The sequence below is a fragment of the Penicillium psychrosexuale genome (assembly GCF_028828465.1).
Source record: "Penicillium psychrosexuale strain IBT 29551 chromosome Unknown utg000002l, whole genome shotgun sequence".
Taxonomy (NCBI): Eukaryota; Fungi; Ascomycota; class Eurotiomycetes; order Eurotiales; family Aspergillaceae; genus Penicillium; species Penicillium psychrosexuale.
The window spans coordinates 2,315,516-2,335,387 of NW_026643187.1; the positions used below are offsets into that span (position 1 = coordinate 2,315,516).

At 51.0% G+C, this 19,872-nt stretch overlaps 7 protein-coding genes across 7 annotated transcripts; 6 read left to right on the forward strand and 1 right to left on the reverse strand.

The window, feature by feature from the left end:
• Nucleotides 1-232: 232 nt before the first annotated feature.
• Nucleotides 233-1,129, forward strand: N7518_002035 (uncharacterized protein; the record flags this gene model as incomplete). Its single annotated transcript, XM_057182963.1, has 1 exon — nt 233-1,129. The coding sequence occupies one exon, from the start codon at nt 233-235 to the stop codon at nt 1,127-1,129; it is 897 nt and encodes a 298-aa protein (XP_057044413.1).
• A 608-nt stretch (nt 1,130-1,737) lies between these two features.
• On the forward strand, nt 1,738-4,220 carry pmt4 (dolichyl-phosphate-mannose-protein mannosyltransferase; the record flags this gene model as incomplete). The annotated part of the gene is made up of 3 exons (XM_057182964.1): nt 1,738-1,965; nt 2,048-3,689; nt 3,760-4,220. 3 exons carry the CDS (start codon nt 1,738-1,740, stop codon nt 4,218-4,220), a joined length of 2,331 nt encoding a protein of 776 aa, XP_057044414.1.
• Nucleotides 4,221-5,806: 1,586 nt separating this feature from the next.
• Nucleotides 5,807-8,725, forward strand: N7518_002037 (uncharacterized protein; the record flags this gene model as incomplete). The annotated part of the gene is made up of 1 exon (XM_057182965.1): nt 5,807-8,725. One exon carries the CDS (start codon nt 5,807-5,809, stop codon nt 8,723-8,725), a length of 2,919 nt encoding a protein of 972 aa, XP_057044415.1.
• Nucleotides 8,726-10,542: 1,817 nt separating this feature from the next.
• On the forward strand, nt 10,543-11,270 carry N7518_002038 (DNA-directed RNA polymerase II core subunit RPB11; the record flags this gene model as incomplete). The annotated part of the gene is made up of 4 exons (XM_057182966.1): nt 10,543-10,664; nt 10,783-10,841; nt 10,897-11,006; nt 11,070-11,270. 4 exons carry the CDS (start codon nt 10,543-10,545, stop codon nt 11,268-11,270), a joined length of 492 nt encoding a protein of 163 aa, XP_057044416.1.
• A 541-nt stretch (nt 11,271-11,811) lies between these two features.
• Nucleotides 11,812-16,343, forward strand: pan1 (actin cytoskeleton-regulatory complex protein PAN1; the record flags this gene model as incomplete). Its single annotated transcript, XM_057182967.1, has 5 exons — nt 11,812-12,292; nt 12,355-14,467; nt 14,519-15,049; nt 15,108-15,686; nt 15,752-16,343. 5 exons carry the CDS (start codon nt 11,812-11,814, stop codon nt 16,341-16,343), a joined length of 4,296 nt encoding a protein of 1,431 aa, XP_057044417.1.
• Nucleotides 16,344-17,708: 1,365 nt separating this feature from the next.
• N7518_002040 (uncharacterized protein) lies at nt 17,709-18,227 on the reverse strand (the record flags this gene model as incomplete). Its single annotated transcript, XM_057182968.1, has 1 exon — nt 17,709-18,227. One exon carries the CDS (start codon nt 18,225-18,227, stop codon nt 17,709-17,711), a length of 519 nt encoding a protein of 172 aa, XP_057044418.1.
• Nucleotides 18,228-18,957: 730 nt separating this feature from the next.
• Nucleotides 18,958-19,794, forward strand: N7518_002041 (aminoglycoside phosphotransferase family protein; the record flags this gene model as incomplete). Its single annotated transcript, XM_057182969.1, has 1 exon — nt 18,958-19,794. The coding sequence occupies one exon, from the start codon at nt 18,958-18,960 to the stop codon at nt 19,792-19,794; it is 837 nt and encodes a 278-aa protein (XP_057044419.1).
• Nucleotides 19,795-19,872: the final 78 nt, after the last annotated feature.

A 19,872-nucleotide genomic window follows, 5' to 3' on the forward strand; every position in this document is an offset into this window, starting at 1 on the left:
TCGCATTGCATGCCCGATTAGGCGTAGCGCATCCCAAAAACCAACCTTAGAGAGACCATGGATGCTGCCTAAATCGATGTACATCGTATCGTTCTAACCAATTCAAGCAATTGGAATAAACCTTGGAAATGTCTGAGGCTGAGCTCACCCCGCCCTCAAACTTAAATAGGATGTTGGCCCCCATAAGACGTTTACGAGAAGAACCAGCTTATTTCTCTTTCACTCATACACAATGCACGATAAAAAGAACCAAAATCTATCCGAGGACATGGGACGCTATAATGAGGAAGAGGCAGCAGATCAGCCTCCAGCATACATAGCAGGACCCGCAATACAACCAAGCCGATCACCAGCACAAGCCCCTCATCAAACAAGCCACAAACCAATCGCAATCCCAGCCATCACCTCGTCCTCTGATTCTCCTTTCATCCGTGCATATCCACCCATCCTAAGAAACCACCAACTTCCCAAGGAATCGTTTCTCAACTTCCTCGACCAACTGAACAAAGACATAGCCGCCAGTCCGCCCCTCCAAGTCCTAGATGCAACGGGCGGGATCTTGAAGTCGGTCCCGATATTATTCCCGTTGCACTGGATTGGCGGTGTGGTCAGCGGACTCGCAAACATGGGCAGCCAAGGCATGTCCAAAAGCCGAACGGACTCCTCCATCAAACAAGCGAATAGGGACATATTCCGTCCGCGCGGCTTGGAAGTTGAAATTGCGAAACTGGATGCCCTGGCACATGTCGCAAAGCTCCCTATATTGGATTCTCAAGGCAAAATCGATCGGCAGGCGCCTCTGTTTCTACAGCTCCAGAATGGGGTGTCCATGGCGAACCCTGGGACCGATGAAAGGCAGCAACAGGAACTTGATTTGCAGCAGAGAATATTGACTTTGCAGCCCTGGATTGCTGAGCTTGAATTTGATATCTTGCCTTGGTCGTCCAAGTCTAGATTGACCCGGTTCAACGCCTCGTTGAAGAAGTATAATGAGCCGGAATATCAGGAGAAGAGAGGCATGAGTAAGCGAGGCGATGTTTACATCCAAGAGACCCCACAGGAAGAGGCTCCTTTTAGGAAGGCTTTGTGGCTTGTTATTCGGGAGGTTGAAACGGATGAAAGACGTTAATCTGTGAATATATATATGTGCAGTTCACCGTCTAGACTAGAATTGGCTGAACTTGACAAGGGGCAAACAGGAAGATTCTTTGTCAACTAGCAAGAGTAATTTCAACGAGAATACCAGAACTTTATGCATATATATCTGTCCAATCAGATGCCAGACCAACCAACGAAAAGGTGGTCAAAGGAAGTATCACATGTAGCCATTGCGTCGTCATGAAAAGATTGATAGCACACCACACTTGTAACTCCCAAGGGTCAATTCCTTTGTATGTAACCTGTACTCGACTCTCAAACAAGGAGTTGGTGTTCAAAGTACACTTTTTGTGGATTTGTATACGTAGATCCCGCCTGGGGCCACCGCCCTGCCCCGAAACTAACCTTGGAAGAAGACACGCAACGTTCTACTGTCATCCCCCTCTACATCTCCTTTCCTTTCTCATAGTTTACTTGGCCTCAATTGTTGGGTGCCATGCTTATTTGGTGATTCTAGTAAGCTTCCTTTTCCTCTCTATTACAATTTTTTTCTGCTTTGTTGATGTTTACTGACAACTCCCGAAGTCTATTTGGCTATAGGTAGTTTCTCGGTCGCTCTCTACATTTCATATTTTCAACATGTCGTCCCCTTCGCCCTCTCTGCGGAAGAGAGGCGGAAAAAAGGATGTTTACACCGCATTGCCCTCTGAGGATGGCCCGGCCCCCGTGTCGGTGCCGGTCAAACAGAAGTCGGAATGGGACTATTGGCTGGCCATAGTGATTCTTACCCTCCTGGCTTTTGCGACACGGTTCTACCGCCTCGATTTCCCTAACGAGGTTGTCTTTGATGAGGTTCATTTCGGCAAGGTATGAAGTCGAATACCTTTTGTAGCGGCACAATTTATGAAAAAAGGGGGCCCTTTGACTGACATTGAAATTACTCGGCCAGTTCGCTTCTTATTACCTTCAACGTACCTATTTCTTCGATGTGCACCCGCCTTTTGGAAAGCTGTTGTTTGCCCTTATGGGTTGGCTTGTGGGCTTTGATGGAAGATTCCTGTTCGAGAACATCGGCGACTCTTACATCGACAACAATGTGCCCTACCTCTCCCTCCGTGCCATGCCGGCTACTCTTGGCGCCTTGACAATTCCGGTGGTGTTCCTCATCATGTGGGAGTCTGGATACTCTCTGCCAGCCTGTGTGCTGGCTGCTGGTCTGATGGTGTTTGACAACGCTCACGTTGGAGAGGACCGTCTGATCCTTTTGGACTCGACACTCGTGCTGTCGATGGCACTCAGTATTTTGTGCTACGTCCGTTTCTACAAGTTGCGTCACCAACCTTTCAGCCGGAAGTGGTGGAAATGGCTTCTCCTGACTGGCTTCTGCATGAGCTGTGTCATCTCTACTAAATACGTTGGTTTCTTCACTTTCGTGACCATCGGCGCCGCAGTTCTCGTTGACTTGTGGAACCTCCTGGATATCAACCGCGAGCAGGGAGCACTGAGCATGATCAGCTGGGGCAAGCATTTCATGGCTCGCGCTGTTGGATTGGTCATTATTCCTTTCATGTTCTACTTGTTTTGGTTCCAGGTCCACTTCGCTATTCTCAACCGGTCCGGCCCCGGTGACGACTTCATGACCCCCGAGTTCCAGGAGACTCTTAGTGACAATCAGATGACCGCTCAGTCCGTTGGAATCCAATACTTCGACACCATTACTATGCGCCACAAGGACACTAAGGTCTTCCTCCACAGTCACTGGGACAAGTACCCCTTGCGTTACGATGATGGCCGTATCTCCAGCCAGGGCCAGCAAGTCACCGGTTATCCCCACAACGACACCAACAACCAGTGGCAGATTCTGCCGGCCGATCCTCTGATTGATCCATCCGAGTCCAAGAGCGTGCGCAACGGCGACATCATCCAGCTCCGCCACGTTGGAACCGAGAGTTATCTCTTGACTCACGATGTTGCGTCTCCATTATTCCCCACCAACCAGGAGTTCACTACAGTCTCTCAGGAACTGGCTGAGGGCGAGCGCCACAACGATACCCTGTTCGAGCTCAAGATCGAGTCAGGCAAGGCTGCCCAGGAGTTCCGTACTCTTGCCAGCCTGTTCAAGTTGATCCACGTTCCAACTCGGGTCGCTTTGTGGACACACACAACTCCGCTTCCAGAATGGGGTTACAAGCAGGCCGAAATTAATGGTAACAAGAATATCCTCCAGTCTAGCAACGCGTGGTACGTTGAGAACATTGAGAACTTGGAGGAGGATAGTCCTCGTCTTGTTAAGGAGGAGCGTAAGGTCAAGACACTGCCTTTCCTGCGCAAGTACTTCGAGCTGCAGGGTGCCATGTTCCACCACAACAACGCTCTGACCAGCAGCCACCCCTATGCCACCGAGCCCTTCCAGTGGCCGTTCCTGTTGCGAGGCGTGAGCTTCTGGACTAAGAACGATACCCGTGAGCAGATTTACTTCTTGGGTAACCCCATTGGATGGTGGATTGCTAGCAGTATTCTGGCCGTGTTTGCCGGCATTGTTGGTGCTGACCAGCTCTCGCTTCGCCGTGGTGTTGATGCATTGGAAGAAAGTGAGTCGAAAAACCAAACATCCTGCTCTTATCCCTTTTTTTGTTCTGGGAATTAACACACGTTCATTAGTTTGGGGTCCCGGTACGCGCTCGCGTCTGTACAACAGCACCGGATTCTTGTTCCTGTGCTGGGCTGCGCACTACTTCCCCTTCTGGCTGATGGGTCGCCAACGCTTCCTACATCACTACCTGCCCTCCCACCTGGCATCCACAATGGTTTGTGGCGCACTGGTTGAATTCATTTTCAACCTGCAGCCGCTCGATCCCCGAACTGCACTTCCTCCTGTGGATGACCCCTCGGGCAAGTCCAAGGCGCGGTCGGTCAGCAGCCTGCGCCGGTTCATCACGGCCAAGGAACGCATGGGCTGCAAGTCGCTCATCGCGGGCTGGATTGCCACTCTCATCATTCTGGCTGCCACCATCTGGGGCTTCATCTTCTATGCGCCCTTGACCTACGGTACCCCTGGCCTCGATGTGGCAGGTGTCAATGCGCGCAAGTGGCTCAACTACGACCTGCACTTTGCCAAATAAGCTCCTCGCTGGGCCAAGGAGGCCCAATCCGCGAGAAAATACCCATTCGAGATGATGGGCCGAACTGAAATTTCAAATTCGCAATTTTTGTAAGATAACTTATAATCCGTGATAAAAGGCGGGTAGAGAGAAGGTGTTTTTTTTTTTTTTGCGCGATTGGAGGATTGATATCAGTCGTTGGTATCATTTGAAACCATGGTGTGTGTGCATGTATGTGTGGCCATTTAAGTCCTCTTTTTCTCCATCTTGATGTAGTACATATTCAATGTTCCATGTTCAGAATCTCTCGGTCGAGTCCTGTGTCACAATTGGTGGCACGGGATTATCAGCCGACCGTGCAAACTAGTCTCCGATCGTTGATCCAGCCTTGTTATATTAGGGTTAGAGATATAGATAGGTACGGAGTACGCGGAGTAGATACTAGATAGGAGTCGATGCAAGAAGAATGTGCCAATGTCGATCGAGATCGACTTCACGTGATCGACGATCGGCGACATGTGCGCATCGCATTGGAGCAGATGAGATTTCATCGTTAGATACTCCGTACTTGACAAGCTAACCTGACGACGTTGTTCTTTTTATTCAAACCGTACTTTTTATATGAATGTCTTATGTAGCTTGCAGACGCCCAGACCTAACCCTTTTCTCTTCCCACATTCCAATTCATTTGCCTTTTTATAAATTGGGGTTATTTTTAGATCGCGAAAAAAACAGCCCACTGTTTATGACCTCCTACTCGCTATGTATAGTAAACGGTTTCACATTGTCCTATGAGATCATGACAGTAGCCGAGTTTTAGGATCCTAAATAATAACCCACGATAGTAATATAGTAATCTAGTAATACGCCATAATACCAACGGAGTCGAATGTCAATAATAGTCCTAATACGGAATCCTCCTCAGCCCATATCTGGACACCACGGATACCAAAGGGACTAGGCTGTCAGTAGCGTCTTCTCTTTTTTGCCTCGCTTTCTACGCATTCTCTCTCTCTTTTCTTTCTTTTCTTTTTCATTCTTTACTCCCTAGTGGTTCCTTAGGGTCTCTCCACTCCCCGCGTCTCCAGATCTCATTGGTGTTTTCTTTGAGCGAGCTGAAACGGACATTTCTTCGTCTCACCCGATACTTATGGTGGGTTCGAATTCTTTCCAGAAAAAAAAAGAGCACATATTCAAGGCCCGCAAGGAATTTGGGAGTAATTATTCAATTCGTTGTGAGATGCTATCGGATCGGACAGACACAAGACAACCCACTCTGTGGATTCCTGCCGGGCCTTTGATCGGCCGCTAGAACAAACCCATGTTGTGCTTCGTCTCTCCCTGAAAGCTTCTGACTGACTTCAATTCTTCTCCAGCTTAACCCCTAAGCTCAGCTTGCCTTTGTTTCCCCTAGGTCAATCGTTATACCTATCTATCGGATCGATCGCTTCTTCGGGTATCACTTGGATTCGACACATCACCCTCAAAAGGGCTGACACACCCCCCCAGGATAGTCCAAAGCTTGATGAGATAGCTGACTCGGAAAGGCGCACTGGCCGATTCTTCAATTATCAGCCCGATCTGTCAGAACAGTTGCTTCCGTCCCTATGAAACTGCCCAAGAGCTTTACCAGGCGGAAATCGTCCGGCAACGTTCTAGAGGAGGTGGAATCTCCTCACCAATCCTCCTTTCGAGTCTTTGAGCGCCCGGGGCCTCATCGATCCATGACGGATGGAGCAGCCCTGACCAAGCCGCTGAGTGAGGGCAATACGGTGCCGATGACGGAGGATTCTGATAACATCTTTGCGGAGAGGGAGCGACCCCTGGACAAGAGCCGGTACGATCGTCCCTCGACCATGGATTCTCTCAGGAGACGGCTGACTGGGAACCATGATAGTGGTAACTACGAAAGCTCTACGTCAACCAGGCTAAGCTCGTCATCCACCCTCCCATCGTCCACCGAGGTCCCGCCGCCCGAGGAGACCTTATCCCCGCATTCCAGAATCCATGATGTTCCAGCTCCCCCACCCCTCACGAGTGCGCTGCGTGCCGCAGGACGGACCTTCTCGTTCGGTGGTCGATTCAGCAGGTCAGGACCGCAAGTGCCTCGGCAACAAACACCGGATGCCTCAAAGAATCGCCCGGTGACGGGCAGCACCGACAGCACGGCCACTCCACCCAAGCTGCCCGATACAGACTTCGCTCTCGGCTCGCAGGATGACTTCAACAAGATGTTCGATAACCTGGGTGCTCGAGAGGGTTCGGCAACACGGGGGTCATCCCCTAATCCGGGCAAGGTAAGACCTGCAATCGCTCGTCCAGGAAAGGATGCAGTGCTGACGGAATCGCAGTATTCCTCGTCTCCCCCGACGCATGTTCTGTCCGGGTTTCAAAACAGCAGAGCTGCCGCACCCGCTGCGATTAATACAGACCGATCGACTACTATCGAGTCACCCCCTTACTCCTGGGATCGTCGCCCATCCGAGGAGGGCCTGCTACGTGGCCCGCGTTCTCCGCCGCTGAACCAGAGCCAGTCTACCCTCGATACAGTTGTTGGTTTCCGGAAGGTTTCGCCGTCTCCCAATCAGTTTGCCGAGGCTACTACTTCACATCGTTCCTTAGAGCGCCCGCAGGGATCGGAAAGGAGAGGACTGCGGAGGAGTGGGATATATTCGGCCAAGGGGGAATCCGGATCCTTCGACGACGAAGATGCCAAAATGGTTCGACAATCTGTCTTGTTCAGCAAAGAAAGCACGCCGCCTTGGGCTGAGGGTAGCCCCTCCGGTGGAACCCCATTGATCGATAAGGGCAAAGCACCTAATTACTCTGGCCAAGTGAACCCAGAACCCGATAATATGTTCCAATACCGCCGTTCGCCTGCTCCGGCCGAGAGATTGGACCCCTCCATTGCGGATCATGCACGGTTGGCTGTGCAGTATGCGGATAGTCTCCCCAAGTCGTCCTCTCCGGGTAACAAGGTGATGACTCCATCTCAGTTCGAGCACTATCGCCAGCAACAGGAACTTCGACGTTCTAATAGCAATGCGACTAAGAGCGATGATGAGTCCGACCATGACGACTTTGACGACGAACAAGATGAGGTGGAGAAGCAACGGGAGACGGAACGCCAACGACGAAGGCAGGAGGCTCATCTCTCTGTGTATCGTCAGCAGATGATGAAGATCACCGGTCAGCAAGCACCCGTGCAATCGCTACGCCCGGTGATGAGTGGAGCTAGCAACAGCACGCCCAACTTGCTCCCCAGTCGCCTGTCTGCACTAGGCGAGAAGTCGACCAGTGGGAAGAGCAGCGAGGAAGAGGATGACGATGTGCCGCTTGGTATTCTGGCCGCACACGGTTTCCCTGGTCAAAACCGCCCGCCAACCCGCCTGAACAACGTCAGCTCCAACCCCAACCTTCGTGCATCCATGCAACCGCCATATATATCATCTTCCAACTCTGTTTCAGGTGCCGACCCGAACGGCAGCCGAGGCAGTCTGCCACCTTTTGCAAGGAACTTGCCACGAGATCCTTACTTCGGTGCAGGTTTGGTTAACAACGCCAACCGTGAATCGTTGGCGTTCGGAGGTGGTTCGGTATATGGGGGTTCTTCGTCACCCGCACCTCCCCCTGGAGGTCTTGTCGGTGTTATAGCAAATGAGGAGCGGGCACGGGCCTTGCGCAGAGGAAGCCCGAATACACAAGCAATGCATGAAATGGGAGGGGTGCCTCGGCCATACTCGACGATGCCGCCACCGCAGCAGCAAAACGTTACCGCCGGGGAACAAGCTTCTATCCAACTGTCGCAGCAGATGGCCAACATGATGCAGATGCAAATGCAGTGGATGCAGCAAATGATGCAAATGCAAGGTGGGCAAGGTCAACCTATGATGCAAGGTATGCCTCCTATGATGATGCCTGGTGGAGCAATGGCCATGCCTCCCATGGGCCCTCCTTCTATATCGGGACCCCAGTCCATGGCTGGCAACCCGAACTTCCGGCCGATGTCCATGCCTGCAACATCCTTTCTCAATATGCCGCCCTCGCTTCCACCCCAAGTCGATCATCGCACGATGAGCATGCTGGACCCCAACGTTTCAGCCCGTAGGACTGGCTCGCCCATGCCGAATCTGTCCGGCAATTCCTTCCGGCCCAACACCGGATATGCCGCTTCAATCGCTCCGTCGGAGCGCAGTACTGCGGGCATGGCGCCTCGTTACCGGCCCGTATCAGTCATGCAGCCCGAATCTAATTACGCGGTAGCATCCCCAACAAACAAGCCTTTTGGTGACGAAAACCACAACCCGTCCATGCCGATACCTCAGTCTCACATTCCGAAATCGCATCTCGCAACTGTGACCGTCCGCCCTGTTTCACGGGAAAATCAACAGCCCGGTTCCGAGGATGAAGATGACGATGACGAGGCCTGGGCTGACATGGTGAAGAAACGTGAAAAAAAGAAGAGCAGCTGGAAGATGAAGCGAGGGACATCCTCGTTCGGGGATCTGCTGAGCGCCGTGCACTGAGTCCCTGATTCCGTTTCCTCTCTCTTTCTTTCTTTATTCCTCAACTCTACCACGAAAGCGTGCTTGCATTGCATTTGAAAAGAACTCCCCCGTGCTACGCTGTATAGACTTTCACTTTATTCTCTGCATTTCCATGCCCGCTTCCGTTTCCTAATATCTCCCGCTTCCTCTACAACATGACATATGACGCACATACCATCAACTCAGAGAAGGGCTTGCCGTGCCATTTGGATATGCCGGCTTGATAATGCATCCCCAGCCCTCATCTCACATCTTGTTTGTCACTCCTCGCTCCCGGTCCCGGGTTTCCTTGTATCATCGTGTCATGGTCCTTCCGGTCTGGGCAGGGAGATTTGGCATTTACAAGTATGAATACATATGCTTTCCTTGTGCTTTTACTCTAGTTTCGATTTTTGAGCTCGGTCTTCTGCGTTCCTTTCTCGCTTTCTCATGATATCGGCACGGGAAGAGACATGGCGTTATTTATCCGATAGGTTTCTATCTTTGTGCTTTCTCATCTTGTATTCTGTCTGTTTTGCATTGTCTATTCGCCAGAGCGACTTTCTTAATATATTTCGGGCCTTGTGGCCATTATCTCGGCTCTTTCCAAGGTTCATTTTTCCTTCATTTTTTCTTCTGTTTAGGTCTTGTGTTTTCTGTTTCAATGGAGATGTATATCTTACGATAGCGTAGATCTGGGCTGAGATAAGGAAGGGATCTCCATACACTAGGTAGTTACGGCTAATATATGTTGTGTTATCTCATATCAAGATGATCGATTGCGTGCGTATAGCTTAGAAGTTACGTGGTATGAATGGTGTCCAAGCATGAATTTGGCTTGGTTTAGTAGGCTACGTGTCTCGGAATCCCGAGGCTTATTAAAATCCAATTGGAAAAATCGTGGAAAAACATAGGGTTTGAAGGACTAACACCAGTGTATCTTGAAGTGAGATGAAGATAGAGTAAACGCCGGTATGTATACAGTCACGTGACAGCATACATAAGAGCGGTCACATGATCCATATCGATATCGAATGGACCACGATATCTTCATCACTCAACGTCAAATTTTGAGCAAGCAGACAGCAGGGCCCAAAAAAACGGGTTAAAGTATAGATCTCTATTGAGATTCTTTGTTGGAATTTTTTCGCTATTGATAAGCACCCTCAATAGCGTATTCCGAAGTCACACGCCATTGATCGCTATTGTCTTCTGATCCCTATTGTCTTCAGAGGTCAATACGGAACTACTTCTCGTCTATAATTAAGCCTTGAAACTACACCCAGCCTTCAACCCCTCATCAACCTCTCTCTTCTGAAACTGCACAAATTCTTCGATACATACATAAAATCATATCATCCATACCGATATAGGTATCTTCCAAGGTTGCCCTCAAACCCTCCGGCTTTTAAAAGCAGCTTTCTCGCCACAATGAATGCCCCAGATCGGTGAGTGCCAGATTCTATTTTGAAATCCCCAAAGTCTTGTTCATTTCCAGCTGCTCTGGTGAATTTGGTTGTTGGATGTCATATGTACTACAGAGCATATTCCCTGGATTCTGGGGTAAATTGCGCCTTCCTTTTTTCATATCTTGTCAATCAGGGAAGGAGCGATGGACATGGATAGCCAGGATGGCACTTTCCTCGCACCGCTCTTGCCCTGGCAATCATTTCATCTTGCCTATTTATACCGTCTCCTCGGTCAACACATCTTCCCTCTTTCATCCTCTTGTTTACCCGTGGACTGTGATCCTGTTTTACACTGTCGCCCTCTTTTTTACTGTGTATCCCTGTTTCATCGTTCTGTTTTGTGCAGCCATGCAGGGCCCTGGATTTATCACGGCCACTGCGGCTATCGCCAGAGAGTGTGCTGGTCGCCGTGGTCGCGGTCGCCACTCGCGTCACCCTCGCCCTCAGAACCCCAGCGATGCCCCTGATGTGTCAGTGTCATTAACTCTCGGATTAAGGCCTTTGCTTTATTCTGATTTTGACCTTCTTCTGCATTCTCATCTTGCTTTTCATCTGTGGACCATAAACTGACCAAGCTCATGAATATAGTTATGAAGCCATCCTGCTCGCTCCTGGCGAAAGCAAGATTGATGTTGAGGTCGACACCCGTAAGTCATGCTGGTCAGTGTACACGACACAACCTCACTAACCATCTCTCTCTAGGTCTCCCTTCTGCTGCCATATTCACCTTCCGTAAGGAAGACCACACCCTTGGCAACATGCTGCGTCACCGTCTCCTAAAGACTGCCCATGTGATCTTTGCTGCCTACCGCGTAAGCAGCCTCCTCTATGTGCATGGTGTTTCTTCTTGGAAGATACTAACAACAATCCATTAGGTCCCTCACCCGCTCACCCCCGAGTTCCAGCTGCGTATCCAGACCGATGGTGAGGTCACCCCTCGTCAGGCTGTCATTAACGCCTCCGAGGCTCTGATCAAGGACCTGGGCATCCTGTCTCGAGAGTTCACCAAGGAGTTCGAGCTTCGCAAGGCTGCCAACGCCGCCAATCAGCAACAGCAGCAAAGCACCGCTGAGTAAATGGCTATGAGTGACACCCAGCTATCATTGATCTTGTTTTAACTGGTCTGAAATCTGGCGCATGGAGCAGTCATGGTGTTTTATACCTTGCGTTTGCTTTCTTTTCGTTTTCGATCTTTAAGGGTGGCTCCTTTTTGCGCGGGCATGTTTCTTTTTTCAATACCATCAGCTATTTGCTACCCACAAATTTACAAATTTACAAGCTTGAAGCTCTAATCATCACTTGTATCCATCAACCAATTATTCCAGTCGTAGATCCAAAAATATCTCGAATGAATGACTAAGCACCAGATGAGGTTAGCGTAGGTGCCTCCGCGTCCAGCAGCGGCGTCATTCGCATCCTCCTGAGACTCAACTCACTTAGAATTTTGCATTCGTCAATTTCTTTTGGCTTTTCTGCATCTATTTGGCTCATGCGAGCGTGGTGTCTGTGATGTTTTCCTCGTCGAATAATTTCCTCGGGGGTGGTGCCAGTGGCGGCCAGGCACCATTCATGCAACAGCAACAACAACCCCCCTATTCACAATTCCCTCAAGGCCAGATGTCGCCATCAGTCCAACCCCAACCGACTGGATTTTCTCTGCAGCCTACTGGTCTCGCTCCACAGCCGACCGGATTCGCCGGCCAGCCCTCCCCGTTCGGTAACTCGCAGCTACAGCCTCAAGCCACCGGATTCCCCGCAGGACAGCTCCAGCCGCAATTCACTGGCTTCCCCGGCGCCGCGCCCCAGCAACCTCAGCAGCAGCAAGCGCAAAGCTTCCAAACACAATACACTGGATACCCTCCCCAGAACCAAGCGCAGCAGCCGCCTCCGGTGCCGCAGATACCAACTCGATTCAAGACCTCCAGCGATATCGCGAACTCCTTCCAAGATGCCGCTGGCTCTGGGGCGCCCCCTCAGGTGCCGCCAAAGACAGGATCAAAGATCCCAAACATTCGGCTTTCTTTTATCACGGCACAGGACCAGGCGAGGTTCGAGCAGCTCTTTAAGTCTGCGGTTGGCGATAGCAAGACAATGGATGGTTTGTCCCCGCGCACTCAATATATGTTATGGCTTGTATACAGTACTGACTGGTCACAATAGGCGACAAAGCAAGAGATCTTTTGTTACGGTCCAAGTTGACGGGCGGTGATCTTTCTAAGATCTGGGTTTTGTCTGATACGACCAAATCTGGACAGTTGTTCTTCCCCGAATTTGCATTGGCCATGTACCTCTGCAATATTCGTATCACCGGCCGCGAGCTCCCTTCTTCCCTACCCGAGACGGTCAAGAATGAGGTTTCTAGTATGGTTGACATCATCTCGTTCGATGTCCCCGACACACAGCCGGCGGTCCAACAGCGAACAAACGTCCCCAACTTTGATGCACCTCTCATGGAGAACAAGTCGACGCCCCCAATTGTTCAGCAACCTGTCCCGCAACAACCCAACAACGCCCAGCTCCTGTCGCAGCTGACAGCACAGCCTACTGGATTCTTTCCCCAGCAGACGGGTATACAGCAGGCTAACCCGACTGGCTTCCCTGGCCAGAATCAGCCTCAATTCCTTCAGCCTCAACAAACCGGTTTCATGACGAATCCACAGGCTACGGGATATACTGGCCCTCGGCCTCCGATGCCGCCAATGCCTACTGGTTACGGCTCGAACCTCAGCCCCGCTCAGACCGGTGGGATGCAAGGCCTGGGTGTGCAGCCTACGGGTCTGGTACCGCAACCTACGGGAATACCAGGTCAATGGGGATTCATCAACACACCATCGCAGGGTTTGCCAAATATCGAGGCTATGAAGCAGCAACTCATGCCGCAGCCTGGGCGTGAGGGTGGTTTCAGTACTGTTGGTCTTTCGGGAAATGCTACAGTTGCCTGGGCAATTACGAAGGAGGAGAAGAAGATTTACGATGATCTTTTCCGTGCATGGGACGGTTTCCGCAAGGGTTTCATCAGTGGCGAGACTGCCATCGAGATCATGGGCCAAAGTGGTCTGAATAGAAAAGATCTGGAACGGATCTGGACCCTGGCTGATCCCCACAACCGCGGGCGGCTGAACATGGATGAGTTCGCCGTGGCTATGCACATGATCTACCGTGCTCTGAACGGATACCCAGTTCCTAGCCGTCTACCACCCGAGCTTGTTCCTCCTTCTACAAGACACTTGAATGACTCTATCGGTACAGTCAAGTATCTCCTATCCCAGGATGCTGAAAACCGCAAGGCTACAGGGGCGTTCCTGCAGCCACAGAAGACCGGTGTCAGTTATCTTAAAGATCATTCCTTCCGTGGTGGTGCAGCAGGCTCTTCTGGGGCCAGTCGCAAGGATGCGACGGTTTTCAAGAATAATGACTCCGCTGGTGGATACCGCTCTAGTGCACGCCGTCGCGTGGCTAACGAGGCTCGTACCCCGTCGCCGGCTGCATCTGGCGCATCCGAGGAGGAGTATTCTGTGGAACAGCTGAAAAAGAAGATCCACGAGGCCAAGGTCATGATTGATGCTGCCGACTTCCAGGATGAGAACCGAGCCGAGGATGATGACGCTCTAGACCGCCAGGATCGCCGCGAGGCAGAGAGTCTCATGGACCGTATCCGTCGTGTACAGGACGATCTCGATACTCACCCCAACGCCTCATTCCGTCAAGTGGACAGCGGAGCAGATCGAAGGGCTCTTCGTCGCCAGCTGCAGTCTTTTGAAGATCAAGTTCCTCAGGTTGCATCTGATGTGCGTCGTCTCGAGCGTGAAATCGCGGACGCGAGGCTTGAGCTCTTCCGTCTCAAGGACGCCAAGGCACACCCCGGTGGTGCTTCTAATATCATTGGTACTGGCCCTGGTGGCACTGTGACTGAGGCAGATCGCATCAAGGCTCGCGCGCGTGCGCGTATGCAAGCGCGGGCTGCCGAGCTTTCTGGGCGTCCCGCACCCGCAACGGAAGATGACGATGGCCAAGCGGCTCGTCGTTTAGAGTCCGAGAGCAATACCGTGAAGATGGAGCGGGAGCGCAACGACACTATGACTCGTGATGTCGAAGAAAGTGTTCGTGATTTCGCTCACAGTTTGGAGGACAGTCTTCGGGACGAGGGCCAAAACTCCACACGTGAGCATGAGAAGCGTCGTTGGGAAGATGCATTGGGAGTTGAAGACGTCATCCGCGACTTCATCTACGACTTGAGCCGCAATGCGCGAACAGCAAATGTTCGCAAAGAAGAGTATGTTATTCTTGTCAATTAGGAAAAGTATTCAACGCTGACAGATTATAGACGAGAGAGACCTTCCCTAGATGCGCATTCTCGAGCATCCCCAGCGGCCGAATCTGCTGCTGCGCGCCCTTCGATGCCCACATCCGTGCACTCGTCAAGCTCTCTTCCTGGTAACACACATGAAGATCGTGTGGCGGCTGCTCGGGAGCGTGCACAGAAGCGCATTGCTGAGCGCATGGCGGCTGCTGGTCTGAAGCCAAATGACTCCAGTGAGACTCTTGCGCAACGCCAGGAGCGTGAGAAGAAGGAGCGCGAAGATCGTGTCAGACGCGCCGAGGAAGAGGATGCTAAACGGGAAGAGGAGAGACAACGTCGCTTGGCTGAGGAACGGGGTGTTCCTAGTGATGCAGCCCCGAAGGCTGTGGGCAAGAAACCCCCACCGGCGCCGCCCACCCGCAGGGCTCGGACGGATAGTGCCGGCCAAGCCGATGCTAAGAAGGCAGAGGAATCCGCTAAAATGGAGCAGGCTGCCCGCGAGCAGGCCATTAAGGAAGAACAAGAGGTGCAGGAAGCCGAGACTAAGCGCCTAGAGTGAGTAATCTACAGCCGGTAGAGACAAAATGAGCGGATTTGGCTAATACATCTACAGGAGTGAGGCAAGCCAAGGGGAGTTGGATTTCCAACGCGAGAAGGATGCTCAGGCTGCTCGACTTCGTGCTCTCGAGGAACAAGTCCGCCAAGGCAAAATCAAGAAGCAAGAAGAGAAGCGCCGCCGGGAAGAGGCTAGCCGACAGGCCAAAGAGCAGGAAGCCATTCTTGCAGCCCAGCGCGTTGAACTGGAGGCGGCCAAGGAACGTGAGCTACAGCTGCAGCGTGAACTCGAGGGACTTGACGAGTCATCGTCCGATGACGAAGGCCCTGCCGATATTACGCCTCAGTACAGCACCCCGACGCAGAGCCAGACCCTCCCTACCCCGCCTCCTGTGCCCACGATAGCTATTCCTGAGCCTCCTGCCCCCACGATAGCTATTCCTGAGCCTCCTGCCCCCACGATAGCTATTCCTGAACCTCCTGCCCCCGAAAGCGTGCCTAGCGAGATTGGCTCCCCCGAAAGCAGCCGTGGTGTTCCTGGGCTCACGCCCGATGCTGAGTCCAAAAACCCGTATTTCAAGAACAAAAGCCAGCCATCCGACCCCATCCAAGCGACCTCGCCACCTGCTACAGCTCAGTCTACGAATCCCTTCCACCGCTTCGTCCAGCAAGAACCTATCAAGCCCACCTTCACTGGCGCAGCCCCCTGGAACGTAAGACTCGTGCTCGCCCCGAGGAAGACGACGACTGGTCCGCTGCCGGCTCTGACTTCGATTCATCTGATGATGAGGACGACCGCCCAACCGGCGGCAGCGCCAAACAACTTGCTAGCATCCTGTTCGGCACTATGGCACCCCCACGTCCTCTGAGTGCCATGGACGACGACAAATCTGCCTCGAAATCTGCTACCCCGGTACAAGAAAGCCCAATTGCACCTCCGCCCCCACTCCCAGCAACTCTGCCTCCTCTTCCTGCTATCCCAAGCCCTGGCGATGCCGTATCCCCATCACCCGCGCCATCTGCAGGAGCTCCACCTCCACCTCCCCCTCCGCCTCCTCCCCCAGGAGCTGGTGCTCCTTCTATGGCCCCGCCCCCGCCTCCTGGCGGAGCCCCCTCTGCTCCCCCGCCACCTCCGCCAGCTGGCATCCCACCTCCACCTGCTCCCCCGGCCGCGGCCGGTGGCGCTGGAGCTGGCCGAGGCGCCCTCCTTGCGTCCATCCAGCAAGGCAGGACCCTAAAGAAGACTCAAGTGAATGATCGTAGCACAAGCTCGTCGGCAGGACGCGTGCTGTGAAGAGGGAATTGGAAAGTCTTCTTATTTTTTATTTGAGAGTACATACTGTACAGTGGCGAGGGGAAAGACATGGCCGTACCTACATGATTGGAGAGTAAGGTGACGAGGTCTATGGATAATGGTAGTGTAGTAAGCGAGTAGTTAGCTGCGTTTTTGTACTCTTCTTGGAATACTCATCGATTTTGTTTATTATCATCATTTGGCCTCACATTGCACAATCTGTCCATAAGCGCTGCAAACCGCGTTCATTCTAGGGGTTGTTCACCCGAATCCTTCAACACATCTGACTGATTAAGTACTCCAAAGATAATCCCGGAGGCACTCTAGTCTATCTAGCCTTCTGTTTTGGATTTTCCTTTCCTAGTTGTTGGGATTTATGTATAGGGATGTTGTTCCTTGCCGACTGCCTCAACATCTCTACCCTCTATATCACTATCATATTCAAATACATTTAATTCGCTTGTATTGATTTAGAACCCCGGCACCGATACTCTAAGATAGAGGTCGTACACTCTGCTGGTTATGGAAAACATCATCCGGGTCTACCGCAGCCTTGACCTATAGCACCGGCCACTAAGCCATCCTGACTCAATACATAGACCTCGATGAATCTTACATTTAGAAATGGCAAACACGCCAAGATTGGCCAATTGAAGCATATTATAATTCCATATTCATGACTTTCTTTCCACGGGTCTTCGAAATTTAATAAAGACCCCGACCCCCCATTGTTAATTAACATGTATCGATCAAAGTGAACTAGGTGCATTTTTTAATCATCCCGTTTCCCCTGCTTTCGTAATCGTAAATCGGAGTAGCGAAACGGAGGCATAGGCGCATATGTAGACTTCATTGAATCTGGAAATTCATTGGGACTGCTGTGGCTTATGGAAGAGCCCACTTCATGAATCTCCCTGTTTCCATCGCCGTAGTCATGAAACACCCGTATCCCTGGCACATTTTCTTCTATAACCGGTGCACCTGCTTCTGAATAGGAGCCATGCTGTGATGGCCCAGAAATATCTGTTCGTGTCCTTGGCAGAGTTGACACAAAAGTCTTTCTCGATTTTATGGAAGACTTCTTTTTTGATGATGGGGTGGATGTGCGAGCTGAAGAGTCCAGAATATCTTCATTTATCAAACTTTGAGCCTCAGAAAGGGGGTTTTGCTTGATCTGATTTATGGTGACGACCATCAATTTTGTATTCACGACCAACTTTGGCTGAGTGCTGGTACCGGAGAATTCACTCATTCTCTCAGACAATCGTCGCAGACATCTCTCTTGACTATTAATCGTCCGCCTGAGCTGTTTTCTAGAGTAGAGTTAGACCATATCACTCTGTATTCGTTGCGAAAACATGGGTCTCACATTTGCATCTTAAGAGATTTCATTTCGATTTTTGAGACAGACGGTCTCTCCATGTCTCTCAAACAGAAATCGAGAATGAGCAGACCGTTAAGCGCTGTTAACGTCATTTTGAAACTGGCCAGCGTGATAAGTGGAAGCTGGACCTCATCCTTCATCCAGTGCCACCGAAGCTTTGCGATAAGCTGTTCAAATCGACTAGCATTGCTTTGTTTTCTGAAAGGCTCAAGCTTCAGAAAAATTTCGCCGATTTGTCCAAAAGCGAAAGTAGCTTGGGAATTGAGAGTCTCTTCCAGCTTTTGCTGGCGAGCGAGTTTCATGACCCTGTTGTCCAGAGGGCGACTGATATGGCTGAATATCCCAAACAGGCTCTTGCAGGCGGATACCTCATCTGCGAGAAGATTGACCTCTTGCTTGGCGAATTGGAAGGTATGTTTGAGGCGGTGCAATCGTTTACCACATTTCTCTAGCTGGTTATAGATCGCGAATATCGATGATACCGCTCCAATGGCTTCCATTGCGAATATTGCCTCCCTTCAGTCAGTACACAAAGCCATTATTATACTTTCGATACCTAAGCTGCGGGGTAATGAGGCTTAACGCTGACATGACAGAAGAACCGTGAGAGGATTCAGTGAGCCTATCAGAGTAAAACACGACGTTCCTACATACATAGTGCCGTAGTTTGCATCACATCATGCCCGTGCACATATATTGGTTGTGCATACTACGAGTAGATTATCACTCTCCAATCAATCGGCTTATTCACATTGATTCAGAGTCCTTGGGGCTCGAAACCAAGGTCTGCCTGTGACTCTGTGTTACAGAGAACCGCTACTGTAATGTACCAACCCAAAACCTAATCGCCTCGCTCCATAAAACCATTGAATGGGAGCGGCTCTCCATGAACGCGAAGTTGAAAGCTGCGCATTATACGCTAATGTGAATATGATTAGGTCCTTTGTGGTTTATTGCTTTGAAATACAGTTCGTAATATGCTTGTTTGTTTGTTTTCTTGGGAGAGGGAGGTAATGAGACTCAATGCTGTGTTGGTAGAGGAGCCAACGATAAGAGGGCCCGAGGAGCCTATCAAAGTACAACACGATGTTCCTACATGCATAGTGCCGCAGCTTGGATCACACCATGCCCATGCGCAACGAACGGAGCCGCTGCATAACACCAATTGGCTTGGACAGAAGCTATCGTCTTCGCCTTTTTTCATCTGCTCGAACGCCGGTATTCTTCAATATGAGTATCGAAAACCAGGAATACTCAGTTGATCAAGAGATTATCTCTTTCTTTCAAAAGACTTCCACCGACCGCTCGTCCTGTGATGATCGAGCCCGGACACTTGTCGGAGGCACTGTGACCCCCGTTGCAGTGCAAGGCGTTTGCAGCTATTCTGTATACGCAGGTCTAGAGTATGTGGTTCAGTTCCGACTAAGGTCTCTTGGGCTGAAGACAGAAATTACAAATATTGCCCGCAATGTATATGGATCCCTAGTGCCCTCCGTCTCTTATCACAACCTATCCTTTTGTAAAAACCTCTATCAAAGATATGACGAAGACCTACGGCGGCTCTTAGCTGCTCTACCTGATCGCTTCCACCCAATCATCCAACAATCGATTGACGCTCTACCTGCCATATTTTCGCTGCCTATGGTCCTTCTTCACAAGGATTTTGGTATGTGTAATATCATGGTTGATGCCGACAATAACCATCTGGTCGGAATCATCGACTGGGCCGAAGCGGAGATTGGTCCATTCGGAACGAACCTCCATTCTCTCCAGCAGTTCATGAGCAAATATCGCCTTGGTGTCGGCTGGATTCGATATGGTAACTATGACACTTTGAACAACAACTTTTGGAATATCCTTTCCGCAGACGCTGGGGGTCTCGACGAGGAGACGATGCGAACGATAAAATCTGCAATGATTGTGGGCCTTTTGCTTTCCCATGGATTCACGAGCCGCCTTGCCAATATGCCGAAGCCTGAGCCTATCCGCGACGACGAAAGCGGAGCTTACAGAATGCTTGGTTTGGATGGTTTACTTATCGTTCCTGCTACGAAGATTGTGAATTAGAATTTTCTAGTGAGAAGCGGCCATATGTCATGGGATTTGAGATTTGAACGAGTGAATAAGCTATCTAGTAGTGAGCCA